The following is a 22,634-nucleotide window of genomic DNA, read 5'->3' as shown; positions in this document are numbered from 1 at the left end:
CGTGACAGGACGTGGCCACCGCCAGGGGGCGCCCGGACAGTGAGGGAATCCTGGATGGCAGCACTTCCGCCACACCAGGAGGTGCTGCCGGAGATAATTCCATGAAGACCCGGTGTGCTTCCAGGTGCTTTCCTGAGACTTCCGCCACACCAGGAAGTGAAGTCAAGGGGAGCACCTGGGGCTCATCCGGGTCATGATATAAGGGGCCGCCTCCTTCCAGACATGGAGCCAGAGTTGGGAGGAAGGAGACGAAGCTTGTGAGGAGGAGGAAGGAGGTCGAGAGAGAAAAGAGAAAGAAAAGAAGAAGAAAGGAAAGAGTTGGTGAGAGAAGGCATTGTGGTGCAGTGAAGAAAGTAAATAAAGGAGTGTGTTTTGTACATCCTGGTGTCGGTCTGTCTGTATCTGGGGGTACATTTGCCACAGCGCGTTCCTCATTTGTTTATGAGACGATTTTCTCGTAGTAATTCATTTAACATCTAGCACAAAAAAATGCCCATTTAGTAAAACATTCAAAATCACTTCCTTTCTTCTTTCTACATTTTGTTGCCTTTGTTCGTCAGACATTCCAGTACTCTTGTGTATGCCAAGCGACATTATTCCTGGCCACAAACAGGTGCCAAATATTTGATCTTTTTATATATCAGAGTAAATCAAAAAGTAAAGACAAATTGGTAAATTACGTGGTAACCTCAACAGATAGAAGCTGGCTCAATACAACACATTCACAATGGCTTATGGGTAAGCAGGAACATGCACAGCACTCTGCCGTGAGTCTAGTTGAAGCTAAGGTCAAATGTACATGGACACACCACTGAGGGATTGCACCATTGTTGACCAACACACCGTAGTGAGAAGGAGGAGTGAAACCTGCTGAAGTTCACCCGAGCATGTTGGCTCAGTACAGAGGTGGTCGACCATCGACATCGTGCACACAAGCCCACATCCAGAGGAAGAATGACTTCATCAGAGAAGGCTGAAGGATCACTGCTGCCATGCATCTGGACATCAGCTATGGATTTTCACATGCCATAGTTCACGATGACTTAGGGTACCGTAAAGTTTGCACAGGATGGGTACCCAAACAGCTCACTCGTTAGCACAAGCCAACATCCTTTGGTGAATTTCAGCAGGTTTCGCTCCCTCTACTCAAAGAAATCTCACTACAGCGTGTTTTTCAACAATGGTGCAATCCTGCAGTGGAGTGTCTGTGCTCACTTGACCTTGGGATCTACTGGACCAAGGCAGAACATTGTGCTGTGTGTGTTCGAATGACCCATAAGCCATTGCGAACGTGTTGAATCACGTCAGGTTCTACCCATTGCGGTTAATTATGTCATTTCAAAATTGCCTTTATGTTTTAATTTGCTGTCATATACAGAAATATTTTAATAAAAACACATTTGTTTGCATTACTGCGAGCATATGACTGGATATCTGACATATGGGTTGTATTTTTCTTTTAATTGATATTTTGATATTGCTTGTTTGTTCAGCATTGGCCTCTTGTGTGAAGGTTACTTTGTTATTTCTGTTATCCATGAAATCAAGAGAGTAAAACATTTTCTCAGCCATTGCTACAAACACCATTGGCTGGGTAACAGATAAAACAATGATCCGGTTTTTTTCGTTGACTAAACTGCGCTCCATTCAGTCCATCTGAAGGCTTTTTGATTGGCTACACAACTCAAAGATAAAATAAATACACTTAAATAAAGTACCGTTAGATTAATACAAAGAAGTCATTACACTAGAAGTGGCTGTGACACATCCTCACGGAGAAGACCTAACAGTCCAGGCATTTTCTGAATGGCAGTTTTTTTCATTTATAGAGCATTAATAATAATAATACATTTTATTTATATAGCACCTTCCCCATGCTCAAGGCACTTACAGAATATAAGAAAGAACGGCAGGGTATACAGTATATAGCATAGTACAAAGCAAATAAATAAATAAAGATGATTAAGACGGTAAATTCAGAGAAAGCCTAACAGACAACATAACTGATGGTCCAGCACACACACACATACAGGTTACATGAGCATCTTGACAGAGGGGTAAACTGAGAGAAGGGTAATAAAGTGAAGTAGAGCTAAAAGCCTTCCTGAACAGATGAGTTTTGAGTTATTTATTAAAAGAATTCATGGAGTCAGCTGACCTGATTAATTTTGGTAGGTCATTCCAGAGTCTGGGCGCTATACAGCTGAAGGCCCTGTCACCCATGGAGTGTAGATTAGTGTGGGGCACAACAAGATTGCCAGAATCAGAGGACCTTAGTGAGCAGGCAGGCACATAGTGATGGAGAAGATCACTGATGTAGTTTGGCGCGAGGTTATTTAAGGCTTTGTAGGTTATTAGTAGGATTTTATATTTGATTCTGTAACACACACTGAGCCAATGAAGACAGAGCAGGATGGGTGTGATGTGCTCACTGCTGCAGGTTCGAGTAAGGACTCTTGCAGCCGAATTTTGAATAAGCTGGAGCTGTGATATAAGATTAGAAGGGGCACCTGCCAACAACGAGTTACAATAATCTATGCAGGATGTGATAAAAGCATGGACAAGTTTCTCAGCATTAGAAAAGGAGAGGAAGGAGCGAACACGAGATATGTTATGGAGGTGAAAGTACGAAAGTTTCTTAATGTGATTTATGTGGGCGGAATATGAGAGGGAGGAATCAACAATGACACCAAGATTCTTTGCAGTAGAGGCAGGTCTGATGAGATCACCTCCAAGATGGACTGGGAAGGAGCTCATTTTATTAAGTTGCATTTTAGTCCCAATTTGCAGGAGTTCAAGGTTTCAATACCAGGCAGAAAGCCACAAGAAGACAGGGAGGGCAGGCAAGCTTCATAGGAGCTGCTCAAGCCAAGCTTTGAACCCTGGACTGTAGAGTCCTGTGGGTGTTCTGATGGTTCCTTGTGTTCCACTTCCATTTAGATGACAGGAAATGACGGCGGTTTGGAATGTCAGCCCATCTCAGGGCACGTTTATGTACCCACCACCACCCTTTGACGTCAAGCCAGTTTGAGGTCGCCATGTAACTCAACCTGCATGTGTTTTTGGATGAAAGCTGGAGAATAATCCTCATGGACTTAGGGAGAACTTGTAAACTCTACACAGTCAGGGTCCGGACTGCCCCTAAAGTCTGTGTCTCCAAACATAAGAGGGTGAAGATGTCATCAGTGACAATAGCGATGTCAGTGCAAAAACTGCTCGGCACTTTATGAACAAATGGGAAACAAAGAAGGCTGTCAACAGTGGCCAAAAATGAAACACATTCGACTGGTTTTAGGAGATAAAAGTCAAAAACATGTTTACAGAGCCATGAAGACACTCCCAGATGGCAAGGATACGCCTAAGCTGAACCCTTCTATGCTGTTGAACACTTTTACAAGGCCCGTCTGATATACAGATGTTAAATGGGCGCTCAAATGAATTACTGTGTATACAGTCATCCATCTTCTAAACCAAGTCAGGGTTGTGGGCAGCTGGAGCCCACCCTAATGGCTCTGGGCACAAGGCACGCTCATGCGTCATGATGTTTTGTGAAAGGATTCAAAAATGTATCCACCATTACCACTGCGTTCAAGTGCAAGAAGCCCCATCATTTGTCAGACTTAAACATCAGATACAAGAGATAAACGTCAGACATCCCTGTCACCACTGGGCAGATCAAGCGTTAATACTGGTCATACAAGACCTCCTTAATAAATGCCTTCAGTTTCCATATATTACACCCACCTTAGAATGGCTGGTCTTCATGGCAGCATCGTGTGCATGCCTCCTCTGGCATGTCAATATAGCGTCACTCTTCAGTCCCCAGAAGCCCACAGTTACAGCAGTGGTTTAGGGGGGCCTGGCAGCTGTTCCTTCACAATCTTTGGATGCTCCACCAATACATGAAGTCACATCTGTGTTCAACTAGATCATTCAATCCAAGCTGCATCTGGCACAAGGGAGGTACCAGTCTGGGGTGGGCACATATAACCTCTATTGGGGCAATTTAGTGTCACCGATCAACCACAAATGAGATGTGTGAGATGAATGTGCAGACTCCACGCCAACAACTACAGCAGAAGATTTAAACCTAGGAGTCATTGTGCCACCCCAGTCTCAAGGGCAGTGCATTACAAATGTACGTGGCCCGATTCTTATTGCAGCCACTTTCTCCTTGGATTTGTGACATTGTCACCATTTGGCTCCTTTCTGGGCAGCAGTTTATAGTCACATGAAAGCCAAGGCTGTTAGCCATTAGTCCTGCTTCTTAATGTCAGCCGTTAGCCTTGAATGCCAGTAGAGATGGTGAGGAGCTCAACACAGGTAATCAGTACACAGGGAGAAGTTGGGGGGACTACACGTCTGGTGACACCAAGTGTGACAAGTGACTGGAATCCTAAATAGCTGAAAGGAATCCTCGACCCAAAAATTACATTTTGTTATGTCACCGAACCCAAGTAGTTTGTAGTGATGGTCGAGAAGAATGTTTCATCTCATATTTACATGCAGAATGGGGATTAGAAAGCTTCTGATGTAACAGGTGTCTATGGAGACCAATACCAAAACATTACGAAAATGTCCAGAAAAAAAAAACAATTCTCACATTGTTTGTGTTGCATAGTCCAAATTATATGCACACAATGTCTCAAATGAATGTATTTTTGTTAAAATATCGTTAAATAAAGCTTTTCTGTAAAACGGTCTCATGAACAAACACGGAACACACTGACATGCAAACGAGCATCTGAATCAAAGACCCGCCTCGCTGTCTCAGTCATTGGTCAGAAGTTTAGTGCAGTAACAGTGCGTTCATTCATTGGCTAACATTAGAACACTCTAGACGAGAACAGGCCATTCAGCACAACAAAACTTGCCAGTCGTATCCACTTAAATCTTATAAAAAAAAACCATCAAGTCGAGTTTTGAAAGTCCCTAACGTCTTACTGTCTACCACACTACTTGGTAGTGTCTATCGTTCTTTGTGTAAAGAAAAACTTCCTAATGTTTGTGCGAAATTTACCCTTAACAAGTTTCCAACTGTGTCCCCGTGTTCTTGATGAGCTCATTTTAAAATACAAGTCTCGATCCACTGTACTAATTCCCTTCATAATTTTAAACACTTCAATCATGTCACCTCTTAATCTTCTTTTGCTTACACTGTAATGGCTCAGCTCTTTTAATCTTTCCTCATAACAATCTGCTTCACATGATATCAACAAAAAGTGAGCATTGAGAGACGTGTACAAATGATAAATGTAAAAGTTGAAGAAAAGCAAAACATTATGGACAATTTGCCTCACATTTGTGCATATCCAAGATGCTTCACCAACAGCCACAAGTATAACTGTAATGATGGGAGGCAGGTCTACAATTCAATCGCTCACCGGTATTTACGAAAGCATTTTCTGGAAATGGTTTATTTAACAATATTCTAGTAAGAAATACATGTGCTTGGGGCATTGTGAGCATAAAAAATGGATGTCATCACATGTGGATTAGGAGTTTTCATATGGTTTGCTGTTATAAAGTGTTGGTCACCATAGGTGCCTGTTATATCAGAAATTTTATCTCCGCTCTGCATGACAAAATTGAGATTTAAAAAGTTTTCTCAGCTATCACCACAAACTACAAGGTGTATGTAACATAAAATAATATCATTTTTAGGTGGCGTATTCCTTTAAGGAAGAGCATCTCAAATATAGTAGAAGGGCTGCTGTCTCTTTCAGGGTTGGTTCCTCTATTGTGTCCAAATCATTATTAGATTGATAATTTATTCCAGATCAGTCTTTCTATAAACCAAATGGTTCTTTCCAAAGATGCTTGACAGCAGGGTTTTAAATGTTAGGAAGGGATGCCAAGATGCAAGGGCACCACCAACATGGCCCAGACTTGGGAGAAGTTATTCATGGAATCTTTAGAAAAGAGAGAAAGCACCTCACCTGGCTAGTGTGGTAAGGCAAGTGATAGGACCCTTCCTTCCAAGTGGGCCTTGTGTTATCTTGACACTACCCCCGGTCATTACTCTATAAGCCTCCACCTGAGAGAACATTACTTGTTTCTACTTGGACCATGTCTGGCGTCCATCAAATATGCAGGGTGTTTTTTTACACCAGCATGAACATCTCGCTCATACTGCCACGGTGGTGCTCATTCTTTTCTGGTGGTCTCACTCAATAAGCTCTTGGCCCGGCCACTTCTTAGGCAGGTAGCGTGATGCACATGTTAAAGCACTGGAGCTGAATTCAAAAGGTTGCTGGTCCAGTGTCAACTTCTTATGAACTGGGTGACCATCGGCAAGTCATCTAAAGGACTATTTCACCCAAATATTATGATTTCTCTCTTACTCACTTTATGTTGTTTGTAGTCCTGACAGAAAATTGTATTCTCATTTTTTCCCCCGAGAAGAATGGAGATAACAAAATTCCTGGTACACTGGGCCTGAACAGAAGAAGACATATGAAAAAATCTCCAATTACTCATGTGCTGTAACTCACATGTCAGGTGTCCAGTTGTATGTTCACAATGTCCCAAACGCAAATGTTCTGCATACTGTATTGCTTAATAATCCATTTCTGGACAATCTTCTTGTAAACAAAGCTGAAGAGCATTCAAACGAGATGAAGCTACTGAACTGAAGACCCACTTCTCCCCTCATTTGCTGGTCGTTACCTTTATGTTCATAGACGTGAGCCATAACTGCAGTACTTCAAGGTTTTTCCAATGGCATCGCTGAATTGACCTTCTGGCCTGATTAGGCATCTCCGATATGCACAAACATGATGAATACTTTCCAGCTGTTAATGTTTTCTTTAACTTTTAATCTTTAATTGTATCTTGCTCTCAGACCAAGCTCTGCAATGTTGTTATTACATGAAGTGCCATGGTAACCAATAAATGAGCTATTAGTTGGCAGGACTCCTGACCAATGAATGAGGGGGAGGTGGGGTTTCAGTTCAAATCCTATTTGAACACACTGCACTATAATGCAAGAAAAATATTTCAGACAAAATATAATAAATAAATATGTAAATAAATAAATGCACTGTGAAACTGTGACAATAAATAAATAATGAGTATAAATAAAAGTGACACAAAATAAATTTTTTGTTGCTTATTTCTACATTGATTTATTTCAGTGACACACACACACAAAACGAAAGAAGTCCCTAAATAAAAGCTGTCACTTTCAGTTCTAGCAAGTCTTCTTTTTTGATTGGTGAACCGTCCGCGGTGTGGACATCTTCACTTTGAATCACCCAAGCTCAGACGCGGATACAAGTGCTAGGAAAAGCAGAGTTACGGTGTGAAGCAGCAACTTTAATTCAAGAAACTCCAAATTCATCATTAGGAGTCTGCATCTGAAGTGTCTGCTGAAAATGTGGCACTTGTTGACTGAAGGATTGTGTCCAGTCTGCCAACAATTCACCAATCAAACAACAGTACCTGCTGCAGTAGAGCCCGCCCTCTCAATTTCATTGGGTGAAAGTGACAGTTTTCATTCCAGAGCATATTTCAGGCTGAGTGCAGTATTAGTGAGATAAATAAACAAATAAGAAACAAACATATTTTATGACTCATTTAATTATTTATACTTGCATTTCATGTTGTTATTATTTATTTATTGTCATATTTCACAACACTTTTATTTATCTATGTATTCAGCTATTTAATTTTCTGTGAAATTTTCCTCCATATATGCATAAAAGGATTTTCTACAGATATTTTATGTAGCAATATTTTTTGCCAAAATACATGTGTTACGAATAATTTATTTCATGGGTATTTTCACGATTTGCTGTTGTTTATTGAAGCCCATGGCACCAGGCATTTTGTTGTCTCCATCTTCCATGAAAACGTGACATAAAACTTTTTTCTTGGTTATCACTACAAACAATACAAAGTAAGTAACAGCTGAAAAAAATGATTTTTGGGAGAATGTTTTTTTAAATAAGTATAGACACTAGTGTACTGTATCCTGACCTTATTGGTCAGCTTATGTAGATATAGAGTCTTATAATTAATAATGACAGTACCTTCAAAATTTTCAAAGCAGTTCAGGAGTCCTCAGATGAGAACAATCTTTTGAATTAAAGACCCGCCACCCCTACTCATTCATTGGTCAGGAGTCCTGCCACTTGGATGTCTTTCTGCTCATGTCATATCAGCGGTGCAAAGTGCCATCTGTACAATTAGACATTAAAGGTTAAAGAAAAAGGATAGAAAACTTTATCGGGGAATTATGGGTCATATTTCTGCGTATCTGAGGAATTTCATCTCTGCGGTTTCACAAATTACAACTGAAAAACCCATAAATACGGTGTTGTGAATTAGCGACCAATGAATGTGGGGAGATGAGGGTCTTCAATTCAAAAGCTCGATCGCATTTGAGTGCGCTCCCCAGCTTTTCATGAGAGGTTAGCAATATCTTAGTCAGAGTCCATGTCTTTGGAAGGTTGTGAGTGTACGCCACCCTGCTTGGACAACCATTTTATTTAATGTATGAAAAAACCCTTCTTACCACATTGTAACCTGCAATCGGTCTAATCAGCATCCACCAGATGTACAGTAGTTGGGATAATAAAGAAGCTGAAGCCTTCCTATCCCCTCGCTGACAGCAAGCCGTGGGGCGTCACACTTTAAACCATACAGTCTTTAATGACTTTCTGCATTTTAGTGGCGGGTGAACGTGCAGGCACATCATTTACAAAACAGCTCTAGTAAGGTGGCCACCGATACTACAGATTTTGGTTCTGCTAACAACTTTATTTAAATAAGACACAAAAGCTGTAAATTGAAAAATACAAAACAAAAGCCACACCTCATTACTTAAAGCAACATTGTGTGGCAGTTCATAAATACTGTCGAGCACAGTGGCTTGTTGTTACAGTGAAACTACGTACAAACTTCAGACAAGCTTGTTGAACAGCAAAAAGTTCTGCACCTGGATGGAGGAGACACAGATAAGCTTCTTTTGTACAGGGCAAACTGTTAGCTTTTTATTGTTCTTGAGCAGTTTGTTTAACAATTTTAGAAAGATAAGATCAACATTGATTTGATAGAAAATTAATATTTAGTTCCTCGGTCTTTTAATCAATGCAGGACAATAATGGTAGCATCAAGTGTAACATTCCAAACTGTTGCTCTCCAGCATATCGCTACATTGCCATTATTGCACACCCAACTGTAGCTCACCAGATCTTTCATTCAGCTTATCGTGTTTGGGAGAAAATTGCACCCAGCATGTGCGACTCAAGATCAGTCGTGTTTGTTGTCATTTCCCAGTAGAACTGCAACTAGTCCACTGTGAACAGTGCCAGACTCTTAAGACAGGAAAACTCGAGAGAGAGATATAGAGAAGTTACGACTGGCAATTTGTTAGTGTGACTTGGTAGAAAGATAAAGCACTAGAAACCTTTATAATATTGCTTACGGACTGTAAAGCCAGTCAACGCCATCTTATTACTGTACGTCGGAAGAGGGGAGCCAAATGAGGGAAGTTTCATCATGTGTTGCTGTACAGTCATTAAAAAACGGCAATGCGTTTTGAGTGAGAAACTAAATATTAATTTGTACTTTAGAAATATTACCTTCCACTCCATCCTCCCCCCACCCCCTGTAACTCCCAACCAAAATGCGGATATTAATGACAAATATTAAACCGTAAACTGAAATGCTTTCTGGCTTACGATTTTCGTTTTGGGTTATCAGAATTATCTCCGTTTTTCGATCGGTTACGGAATGTTTTGTATGTACAGCCTTGTACCGGACCCCTTAAACTTCAATAGTTTAACAGTCGTAGAAGGAGCGACAATTGCAATGCCGCACAAAGCGTCTTTCATTCCCTTAAGGGTGATGCGCCAGACATCACAGTTCTGCTGGTTATGAGGACGTTCATCATTCCAGGAGGCCTCCCTGGATCAGAATGCACTTATTTTAAAGGATATGGAATGTAATGAGAAAAGATTAATGTACAAAAAAGGAAAGGCAAGAGAGCGATGCTTATTGTTAACTCCCTCTTTCAGCTTCGAAAGCCACATTTTTGTTTCATCTATATGTGGATACATTCCAAATTACCTGAGTTTAGACTTCAACAGAAGTACCTGAAGCGAGGCCATTACGTGGGCACTGTGCAACTAGTGTGGCCATTTTTTTAATCTTTTTTTTTTTTTTTGCATTGTATGTATTAAAGAAGTTTAGAAACATAACCTGGATCGATTGTAAACACAATCCTGAAAAATACAGCATTTTCCATTACATACATGACACAGCAATACACAGTTTTTTCAATTTAGACAGGCATTTTTCTTTCATTTTGATAAAGAGCTTATATCATACTGTAGATGTTGAAACAGAACACAGGACACAGTACTAATATGAATAAACATACGATGAAATGCATAGTCCCCCACTTAAAACACTTAATGAAGCATGTTTATTTTTTTTCCTTTTTTTCTTTTTTTCAAGCATTACTGCTTTACCGAGTTATTTTAAAAGAGATGAATTCTATCCCTGCCAAGAAGTTTTGTTTTGTTTTTTTTTTGTTTTGTTGTTTTTTTAATTTTTTTTTTTAAAGATATGCTAAGAACACTAAAGTTTTTCTGATCTGGACATTTTGTTGCTACTTCATGCAGATGTTAAAACATAGCAATTCTTTCGGCCCCATTTCAGGGCAGAGGCCTGCTCTGCCAGACTCTACATGAACGCATAGTTCTGAGGTGTGGAATACTCCTCCTCTGTGGACTCTTGAATCGCTGGTGGCTGCTGAAACGAGGAGAGTTGGGCACAGGCCTCTGGGAAAACTTCTGTGCTGGTGTCGACCGAGACCTGAGAGTAGGGCTGCTCAACAGTCACAGTGCTGACAGACTGTGTGCTTCCTTCGATGTTTCCAGTGGCGTGCTCATCAGGAGAGTCCAGCGGATTCTGGTCAGAAGATGGTAGTTTCACTGGGCAGAAGGCAGATCCAGTTGGTATAAAGTTTACCTTGTTTTTGTCGGGACATGAAAACAGTGGGATTGAGCCTGATTGCCGAGACCTTTGACATAAAGAGAAGGAAAAAAGATAATTACTGGAGAAAGAACTCTAATTGGAAACTACAAAACCTGTGCAGAAGTTCTTTGTTTTCTGGCACCCTCCTACAAAGCCCACCTTTTCTCTGTCATATTCAGAAAGTGGCTGCTCCATCTTATAAGAGTTCATCTAACAAGCATCACTAGGGAAATGCCTTGAAATGACAGAAAAAATGAAAAGGAGTATACTGACACACTCTTATAAAGAGCCCACTTTTCCCCACTGAGAAGGCTATGGTGAAGATAAGGGCGTCATTGAAGCAAAACGTCCATCAATTCTAAAGCAGCTTCTCACTAAATGTCAGTTTACTTCACGACTACCAGATGCCTGCAGCTGTACGCAGTGTAAAGACTATGTCCATCCATCCATCCATCCATCCATCCATTTCCCAACCCGCTGAATCCAAACACAGGGTCACGGGGGTCTGCTGGAGCCAATCCCAGCCAACACAGGGCACAAGGCAGGAACCAATCCTGGGCAGGGTGCCAAACCACCGCAGGACACACACAAACACACCAAGCACACACTAGGGCCAATTTAGAATCGCCAATCCACCTAACCGGCATGTCTTTGGACTGTGGGATGAAACCAGAGACCCACGAGACCGGAGGAAACCCACCTGGGAAGCGCAGGTCTCCTAACTGCGAGGCCAGTGCTACCACTGCGCCACCGTGCCGCCCAAAGACTATGTGACATTGTGCAAATTTTCCAGCGACTTTCAGTTGTAGCCTTCATTTACATAATCTTATTGAGTTGGGAGGCGCGCTCCTGTGAAGCCTGTCAGCTAAGGCAATATGCCCAGCTACTCACTATGACAAAATCAAACAGGTTTCATTTTGCCTTTAGTCGTAGGGGTGGGTTAACAACCAATAAATGCTTATTATAATACATATAATAAATACAATGCAGCCACAAGGTATAAGGAACATGAGTGTTTTGGACCTCACAAATAAAACAGAAGCACATCAGTCTGATGTCTTGTGTTTTATGTACCACAATGAAGTGGAAAAAGAAAAAAGGGGCAGAGACTGCGGTTGAACTTGCCATACTTGTTAACCCTTCATACAGCACAGGCTCCATCAGGTAGCAGATTACTGGCTGTCACAAACAAGAGTCAAGCACCAACGAGCTGGAATGTCGGCACTGAGTCGTTAAATGCCTAGTGATTTTCAGTCGATTAAATCGGCATGGTCTGGCGCCAAGTGTGACATACCCAACAAGTAGAACCTCTCTGTGTTGTTTTGATCTGCCGTTCTTTTATTATAGAAATGTAAAAAATTGAACAGTTGAGGAGATGAGAAGTGGTTAGTGTAAACTAAAATATACTTACAGTGGGAAATAGCATACGCTCTAAATTAGATTTTTCTTGGGGCAAGTTACAATATACTTATACAGTGAAATAGCATATAGATAGATATAGATAGATAGATAGATAGATAGATAGATAGATAGATAGATAGATAGCAAGATAGATAGATAGATACTTATACAGTGAAATAGCATATAGCCTAAATTATATTTTTTTCCCCAAAGTTTACAAGTTTGAGGATGTTAATAAGCTCCCAGTAGGTGCAGGGAACACTGGAGGGAAAGTTAGTGATTCTGAAATTATAGAGAGAGATGTGCTGCTTAGATTAAATAGGCTGAAATCAAACAAAATGCAAGGACCACATAACATTTATACTAGAATGATTACGGTTAGAGAGTACATGTATAAACTCTTTAACGTGTATTTTTAAAAAAGGACTGGAGACTAGCAAGTATGAGTGGATGATATACTGGCTAATTTAGTATACCTGATGAAATTCTTTTTCCTTTACGGATTTAAAAAAAACTGTTTTATGGGTATGCTACAAATAAGTAGAAAATTCCAAAGACATTCAAGCATAAAAAACAAAATGCGCAGATGATACCAGCTAGGTGGAATGGCAGAACATCTAGAATCAGCCACATTTTTACAGAAGAACCAAGGGTGAATTCAGAATTTGGCAAATGTATAGCAAATGAAATGTAATGTGAGTAAAATGTAAGGATTTACAAAGATAATATTAAAATGTTAGATTTGAATGCATAATGGGTAGATCTTATAAGAAGGACAATGGAGTAATAGTGGGCTCTTCACTCTCTAAAGCCAGACAGTGTAAAGAAGGAATTGGGAAGGCTAATAGGAAGTTAGGTTAAGCAGAATCGTGTGGTAGAGTTCGGTTACCCTTAAGGTATGTAACGCACCAGTGAAGCCTCATCTGGAGTAGTGCATGCAGTTTTTGTCTTCATATTACAAAAAGTGCTAGAGAAAGTCCAGAGGAAAGTGACTTGGCTGACTTCAGGACTGCAAGGCAGGAGCTAAAATGAAAGACTGAAGGAGGTGAAGCTAACAACGATTAAGAGGTGACACGGTTGAAGAATTACATAGGATATTAGTAAAGCGGATCTCGGACATTACTTTAAAAAGAATTCTTAACAAGAACATGGGGCACCAATTGAAACAAGTTAATGGCAGATTGTGCTTAGATTTTAGAAAGTTTTTCCTTCATACAGAGATTCATAGGCAATTGGAAGAAATGATCAAGTAGTGTGGTAGACAGTAGGACTTTGAGAAACTTCTAAACTTGACTCAGTGTTATTTTGGAGAATTTAGATAACAGGATTGACAGGCTATTTCTATTGTTTTGAAGTGTAAATTCTGAGATGGTACCAATGCTTCCTCTTCAGGGTGCCCATGTGGCTCCATCTTTTCTTGACAGGTCCTTCTTAATGCTTCCTCGCCCATCATCGTTCTAATTTGTTGATTGGTTTTAGAAGGGCTTATGTGATCAATGGATAAAATTACAGTCCTACCTATTAACAGGGTACCACAAATTTCATGGAAACAGGGAGTTACTGTGGACCAGCCATTAGTTGTATTTAAATCCCAGGCTCCACTTGGAGTTTGCATATTATCTATATGTCTGTGTGGCCTGCGTCTGGGTGCTCTGGTTTCTTCTCAAAGACACATACATTAGTTTAACTGGTGGCTCTAAATTCCTGCATCGGGTTCCATTTTGTTTGGCACAATCTGGCGGGCCATGACCCTCAACTGGATTACATGAGTGTAATAATGAAAAACTGGATGACATAAATGAGTTGCACTTAATTAAGCATAATGAAACTAAACATAGAGGCAAGTGAGGAAACGAGAGAGAGGGTAAGAAGTTTGGTGAGTCTGGCACCCTAACCTTCATACACCGTCAAAGCTGAACGTTCCTATAACTTTTCACTCTGGGATGGTAGCTGTGTAAACCCCCACTTTTTCAGTGTTATGTGTGCCCACAAACAATTTTTTGCAAGATTAACCAAAAAGTGTAGGCTGTAACAACCAACTTCTCTTTAATGGAGTCAAAGTTGAAATCACTTTCCATGACCGAGTGCCATTTATTTACTTGACTTTTTCATTTGATGCTGCATTTCAGTTGCAGTGGTGTAATTAGGCAGTTGTCACAGAGAAGAGTTGGAAATGGCAGTCATCTATTACACAGTGCAGGAAACGATAGGATTTTGCAAAGCAACCATTAAATAAAGAAAGGAATTTGGAGCTAAAGAGAGCCAAGGCCTTAAAAAGTTGCGCAAAAGCAGCAGAGAAAACTCCCAAGAAGAGGTCAAGAGCAGCAAATGAGATTCGCAGCAACATGTGCAGCACACTTTAGCGCCCGTCTCGGCTACAAGAGAAGGGGGCAGCTTCTTACAGCCAACAAGTATTAATGTTAGCACAGGAAACATTAATTCATTGTTTATTTGTGCTAATCATTATTGCTTAAATGACCCAATTTGGGGACTTATTGTAGATAATCACTAATGAAATAAAACACGGCATAGAAGGCACAGGCACCCTCTACACACAGAATAAAGTGTGTGCGGCCCCGGCTTCAGCCTTCATTTGTGAACAATAGAAAGCAACCCTTGCAGGCAGATTTAACCTGAAGAGCGCTACGGCATTTCATGTGCTGCATCCTGCATGCGTCTACCGTTTACTGCTGGTAGAAATCTGCTAACATAAAAAGCATTACTTACGACATTTCCTCAAAGACCTTGACTCGCTCACATCCCTCTGGGGGCTCTCGTTTGAACATGTAGCTGTTGTTTGGTTTGGGAGATGAGGCAAACTTAGGCAAAGGTGAACTACTCCCACTGTCTGAAAATGTAAAGCAGCAGATTACTGGAGGATGACAGTTAGCAGGAGGCTTCAAGTACAGGACAGCCTTATGGCCATCAACTGCAGTCACGTGAATGACATTCCAGGCAAGTATCCATCCATTCGGTCACCATTTTCAGCATCTCTAGAGGAAAGCTAACTCTCAGGCCCTGAGGATTGAGGTCTGGGCATTACGCTCCAGTGTGTAAGTGCATCAGGATATAAAATCACTGGGGGCCAACAACCACACAACAATCACACTCAAACAATAAGCAAAATCAAGTTTCATAGACACAAAAGGCAAAAGCTGTTCCCACAAACTACATGTAGAGTGAGTAACGCACTTGAGCCCAGGACATCTTTTTAACAAAACTTTTTTTTCCTTTGCGCAAATTGAATCAAAGTCACAGAAAGTTGATACTTCACATGATAGCAATCAGCTCAAGAAGAAAGAAAGGTAAGTAACAATACATAATGTCCCATCTCAAGTCTCACTTACTTCTGGCTTCTGATTTCACATCAGTAAGAGAGAGAAAAAAGAAAGTGAACAAGCATGTCTTTAAATCGGACACATGCCAGTGGACCTTTTTTGAGGTAAAGTGCATTTAGCCATACATCCAATATCCTGGGGATTTAGGAGACACAGAGAAGAAGCAAACAGCTACTAGAAAAAGTTCATGCTGGTTCAGCTCTAAACTGCACAATGCCAGATACACATACTGTACGAGGTGGTTATCGGTTATGTCCTGACGTCTCAACACCGGCGTTAAAAACGTCTGCTCAACTACATGTGATGGATGCAAAAAAAAATATTTGAACATATATTCCAATATATCTGGCATGTATAAGAAGACCAACAATCCACTGTGTATTACTTTAGAATATTAAAATGTAAGGGTTACTTTCATGTTTATCTAATAAATATAAATTTTAACCTTAATTAACAATGAATTCATTCATTCTTTTTCTAACCCACTGTTTTTATATATATATATATATATATATATATATATATATATATATATATATATATATATATATATATATGTAGCAGTAGGCGCTATCGCTCCCTTGAACCCTCAGGTACCACACCAGACACCAGGTAAAAGTGCAATAATTCTTTGTTTTATTATAATAATTATGTGCACCAAGCACCCTCCACTCCACACTATTCATTAACCAATACAATAATAATAATAATCACAATACCAATCCTCCGACTCAAAGACGCGTTGCCCTCCTACCACCCAGCTCAGCTCATTGTCTGGGAGTTCCCATGGTCCTTTTATACTCCCTGACCCGGAGGTGTTCCTGCCCAACCGTCCACAAGTCCTTATTCCTTCCAGGTCAGGGTAAATAGTCCTTATCTTCACCCCGGAAGCACATCATCCCTTCCGCTCATGTGACTTGGAAGTACTTACGGGGTATAGGGCAAAAAGAAGTCTTTGCTCCTCCCTGCAGCTCCCTCTTGTGGCCCCTGTGGTATCCAGCAGAGCCGAGGATAAAAACTACAAAGTCATGACTCCCTGCTGGTCTTCAGGGCACCTCCATACTGCAGGGAGAGCTCCATCTGGCGGCTTGGGGGACTTGGCCGGTATAAACTGCCAGGCACAGTCCACAATATTTATATATATATATATATATATATATATATATATATATTCTTTATTTTGCAGACTCATTTATCCAGGGTGATTTACAACATTCGAGATAAAATATGTTACATTTCTTTTGTTTTTCCAATTGGAACACGGGCACATGAAGCAACTTGCTCATGGTCAAACAGTATCAGACGAGAGATTTGAACCCAGGATCCCAGAGTATCAGGTCCTTAACTACTACGCTAAACTGCCTGCTACTTATCCAGTCTAAGGTGGTGCCTATCTCAGGATCGCCTGGCACAGGGTGGTAACCAGCATGGGACAAGATGCTAGTTCACCTGAAAGCACATTCAGGTACACACCTTTTTAGAGTAACTAATCAACCCATCATGAACTAAAAGCTAATTTATAATGTTAAGTATATATTGATACAACTTTGTAGCAACATCATATTTATAAATCCTTTAGTTGATGGGCACTGGTTGACACTGGCGTCTTCCTCTGCACGACTGAACCGGACTGAACGAAAATGCTATTGCTGTTAGTTTTTTTTTTTTCCTCAATTTTCATTCTCATTTTAGTTTGTTCACATATCAGTAATTTTTATTTTTATTTAGTTTTAGTTTCTGTGTTTGCCTTAATTTCAGTTCTCGTTCTTGTAAAACGAAAAACAATATTTTTAGTTCTAGCTCTCGTTTTCATTATGGAGATATCACTGATACTGTCCGTCTTTGTAGGCCTTTACTCCTCTTTGTGCGTCTCACATTCGAACTTCTCTTTCGTCGCGTCACCAAAGCTAAACTGACCAATCAGACTGTTTAGATGGACTGGACAAACACACCTTAGAGTCTTATTATATAGTGGATGATATATTTAATTTGTTATCATTCAATATTTTGTAGGAGGACAGCTCTGTGTATCTGTCATTTGTGTAATTTACAGTTTACGTTGGATGAATAAAATCTTGGTTTACTAGTTTACTATATTCAGGGCCCGTCTTCTTTGCTTATGTGTTTCCACGTATTCTGCAATTTACAGGATATGTTAAATTTTATTAATATGCTGTGTGTATGTGAGCTCCTTGATAGGCTGATTTCTGACTTGAACCCATAGCTGCCTGTGTAAACATTAGCTTTATTAGGTGGGTTTGATAATTGATGGATGACAGTAACATGACTGTCTCCTACATATAAATTTTCATAAGAATAAGGGTGCATGCTCATTAAGTGTGTGTGTTCTCCATATTAGACTGATGTCCTATCCAGGGATGGTTCCTGCCTCACCTCTAATGCTGCTGTGATGAGCAATGGACACTACAGAATATGAATGACTAAGGATGATTAATATTGAACCTTGCAAGACACTTGGAGGCATTAATGCTGTTTAAAACAATAATTTGTCTTAATTCTAATAAACCAAGTATCTACAAATACAAGAGTTATATAAAATATCATAACACAGACAATAAAACCTGTTTCAGTCAATTCTATACTTTATGGTATCTTCATAGCATAAGTGTAGCATGGTGGCACAGTGGTTAGTGTTGCTGCCTCACAGCTCCAGAAGAACAGATTCAAACCCTGACCTGGTCATTGTTTATGTGGAGTCTTTTTCATTTATGCAAGGAAAATTGATACAGATTTTAAATTATCTAAGCTCAGAAAGTGCCCTGTGGTATCAGACACGTATCGTAAAGTCCTTTCCAATCAATAGCTGGACAGATGTAGTGAACCTGCTTCACAGGCAGCACTTTGTAAAGCAGTATATAGTGCATGAACATTGTAATGGCACACTCCTCAAGGATTAACAAATCCAACAAAGTGTCACAGGAGCATGATGGCCTTCATTCCATGCTACGGGTGCTGGAGACTTTTGATCAATATTTAGTCAGCAGCACCACAGTACATCATAATTGATAACACTGCTGCTTGGATTCCACTTCCTGTAATCTGTTGAAGGGGACAATTTGGTTTATCTGCTTAAGGTGTGGATCTGTCCGGTATTATTTCCCACCCACTCTTGGCATCGGGGGGAAATAACATAGCCAGTACAAAATCCTTGGACCTGCTGTTCGACATGAAGGCAATCTGCTTGAGACAGCTGGCATTATAGCCAAGGGTTAAACTGGTGTGGTCAGCTATTGTGCCTAGGTGTTATTGGAGAGGTGCAAATCACAAATAGCAATGGAAAGATTGATTAAAAAAATTAACAAAGCAATTAAGACTTTTATTGCTTCTCTGGGTGGTGCAGTTGTGCCCTATGGGTAGACAGATGTTCATTGCAAGGGACTTTAAAAAGGTAATGGTGTCTGGCGATAGTTTTATTAATAATTTTCATGAAGCTTTGGTCAAATTGCTGGTAGCCAATCAACATAGTTGTGAAACGGTCCGTGAAGGGTCTGGGGTCCCCCCTGCTCCTTCATAGCAGTAGTGCATTGTAGCATTCTCCATACCTGACAGTAACAATTGTTTATTGTGGGGCTGAACGCGCAGCATGGGCCGATTCTGTGGTCAGGTCCTAAAGCACACAAAGTAAGGAGAGCAGCCAAGTGCAAACCGACTCAGCTGAGGGAGGGGATGGATACTGAAATCTTTTGAAGGGGGCCGAGGTCCTCCAGATCTGTTTTGCATTCAGTTAATATTGTTGACCGTTATTTAACTGTTAAATAATAAAAAGTGGTTCCCAAAAGGAAGTGTGTGGTCTGGTTATTTTGAAGGTGTGGGGAAAGATGACAGGTAGGGTCCCCACTCCTTTATGCACTAACCAGTTTTAGTATACAACTCTACGATGACCCTATGCATGCAGCCACCCCATGTATTCATTCGCCTTTTATAACACCTCGAAAATCATCACATTTATGTGCTAAATTTGTTATTTTTATTTAGACTTTTCAGCCTAGTGCTGCGAAACTTTCCCCTGTGCCATTCGCTCCTTTCTCCCCCTTTCATATACATGTCTTTGATTCTCAGGCATTCTCAGTTTGATTGTTTCACTGGTTGTGTAAAGGGATCTGACTGTGTATGGAGTATTTATTATATTAATATATATTAATAATTCTTGTACCATAGAAACAAAAGCTTGTGTGATGTGACAATGGCGTTGATTCACATGCCACCGCAGTAAGTGCTACACTAAACGGAGGGTGGTGAGTATCTCCATGACAGTTTTGGCTAATTCTACTATACTATCATGTGGTGTCCCATCACAAACCCACTGAGCTGTGACACATCGTTGCTTTCACTCTCATGGTCTGTTTGCTTTTTTCCGAACCAGGGGATGACTCTCTATTTTGTTTCGATTTGAAGTTAGTTTGTTTCACAATGCAGACTTTCAAGCGAACTAAACACATTAATAAAAATCCTGCAGGACTCTCACAGCTGGAAAATTACTTGAAAAATGATACAATGCATGATATGGAAAGGACACAATTCAAATAGGTGAGTGTACAAAGGAAGGCAAGTTCTGCACACATTGATGTGCTTAAACGTTATGACAGCGGATGTATGAAGTGAGTTTCGCTGAACTGCATAATGTTGATGATTTACTCTCCAGTAGCCATAATATGAATGAAACCTCAGTTTAGTTTATCTCAAATCACGTGTCTACTGTCTTAACCCTTGTCATAAACATGTGTGTAATAATTTTCATTTTGGAATATTTGATTATCATTTACTACATATGTCAAAGTTAGCATGAGAATGACAAGGGAGCGCACCCACGCACATCACTTTTGTGGTGTATGATGATGGGGTTTGATCGTCGTGTTCAATGGTCACTGCTATTTATTTCTTGCCACCTCTGTATGTAAACCGCTCAAAAAAATTAAAGGAACACCTTGAAAACATTTCAGCTCTCAAAGGGAAAAAATTCTGCTGGATATCTATACTGATATGGACTGGGTAATGTGTTAGGAATGAAAGGATGCCACATCGTTTGATGGAAAATCATTCATTGCAGCAACTCCAAATCGCACTCGGTAGTTTGTATGGCTCCTCGCGTGCTTGTATGCATGCCTGACAACATAGGAGCATGCTCCTAATAAGATGACGGATGGTGTCCTGGGTGATCTCCTCCCAGATCTGGACCAGGGCACCACTGAACTCCTTTACAATCTGAGATGCAATCTGGCAGCGTCAGATGGACCGAAACATAATGTCCCAGAAGAGGTGTTCTACTGGATTAAGGTCAGGCGAGCGTGAGGGCCAGTCAATGACATCAATTCCTTCATCCTCCAGGAGCTGCCTCCATACTCACGTCACATGAGGCCAGGCATTGTTGTGCACCAGGATGTACCCAGGACCCACTGCACCAGCACAGGCTGACAATGAGTCCAAGGATTTCATCCCAACACCTAATGGCATTCAAGATGCCATTGTCTCACCTGTAGAGGTCTGTGCATTGCTCCATGGATATACCTCCCCAGACCATCACTGACCCACCACCAAACCAGTCATGATGAATGATGTTGAGGGCAGCATAACGTTCTGCATGGTTTCTCTAGACCCATTCACGTCTGTCACATGTGCTCAGGGTGAACCTGCTGTCATCTGTGAAAAGCACACGGCGCCAGTTGTGGACCTGCCAATTCTGGTATTCTATGGCAAATGCCAATCGAGCGCCACGGTGCTGGGCAGTGAGCACAGGGCCCACTAGAGGATGCTGGGCCCATGAAGTCTGTTTCTGATTGTTTGGTCAGAGACATTCACACCAGTGGCCTGCTGGAAGTCATTTTGTAGGGTTCTGGCAGTGCTCATCCTGTTCCTCCTTTCCCAAAGGAGCAGATGCCAGTCCTGGTGATTGGCTAAGGACCTTCTACGGCCCTCTCCAGCTCTTCTAGAGTAACTGCCTGTCTCCTAGAATCTCCTCCATGCCCTTGAGAGTGTGCTGGGAGACACAGCAAACCTTCTGGCAATGCCACGTATTGATGTGCCATCCTGGAGAAGTTGGACTATCTATGCAACCTCGGTAGGGTCCAGGTATCACCTCATGCTACCAGTAGTGACACTGACTGTAGCCAAATGCAAAACTAGTGAAGAAACAGATGAGGAGAGAAAAATGTCAGTGGCCTCCACCTGTTAAACCATTCCTGTTTTGGGGGTCGTCTCATTGTTGCCCCTCTAGTGCACCTGTTGTTAATTTCATTAACACCAAAGCAACTGAAACTGATTAACAGCCCCCTCTGCTACTTAACTGATTTCATTGACTTGATGCTATACTCGGATTAAAAAGTGTTCCTTTAATTTTTTTGAGCAGTACATTTTAATCGACCTGATTACACGTTTTTTTTTTTGGTAGCATGGTCAACTATTGTTCGATCGCACATGCGGGAGGCTGTAAGCTTGAATCAGCTACTGGCCTTGGTTTGACTGACTGGTAATTGTGAGGATTGTTTTATTTGAATTGTTAACATTTGTACCTATGCACATTTTCATTTTTACCATTGGCTTTAATTCTTCATGTTAACACACAATTCATTAGGCTGTGAATGAGAATCCTTAATTATGTCCACCAAGACACTTAACATGACTACCACAATTTGGTCTTCGGATCACATTCATAGCTCATGCAAACTGCTCTGGGGTACACTTGGTACCACAGTGAGCCCACCCTTTCGAAACAGTACCGGTCCTATTATTTTGGTGTGCATCAGAGTACAACTGGTGTGTTCACTCCTCACTAAATGTACTGCACTTTGGAGGAAATCACACCAAACAAACTAGATGTGAAAACACCTTAGGAAACACTGCCCTAGAGCCATAGTTGAGGACTGTTTGTGTTTAATACATTTAGACCTGACT

The 22,634-nt window shown here is 40.8% G+C and overlaps 1 protein-coding gene across 2 annotated transcripts in view; it reads right to left on the bottom strand.

The window, feature by feature from the left end:
- Nucleotides 1-9,734: 9,734 nt before the first annotated feature.
- glcci1a (glucocorticoid induced 1a) overlaps nucleotides 9,735-22,634 on the bottom strand; it is a 287,506-nt gene continuing 274,606 nt past the window's right edge. For both annotated transcript variants that reach the window (XM_039736251.1, XM_039736253.1), the window contains exons 7-8: nucleotides 15,115-15,235; nucleotides 9,735-11,032 (exon numbers count right to left, since the gene is read on the bottom strand). In XM_039736251.1, the coding sequence (XP_039592185.1) occupies nucleotides 10,693-11,032; nucleotides 15,115-15,235 (461 nt within the window). In that variant the 3' untranslated portion in view covers nucleotides 9,735-10,692. The remainder of the gene's footprint in view (nucleotides 11,033-15,114; nucleotides 15,236-22,634) is intronic.

Source organism: Polypterus senegalus, chromosome 15 (assembly GCF_016835505.1).
Source record: "Polypterus senegalus isolate Bchr_013 chromosome 15, ASM1683550v1, whole genome shotgun sequence".
NCBI classification, from domain to species: Eukaryota; Metazoa; Chordata; class Cladistia; order Polypteriformes; family Polypteridae; genus Polypterus; species Polypterus senegalus.
Note: the sequence above shows the minus strand (reverse complement) of the source record. Positions and strands in the feature narration are given on the sequence as shown.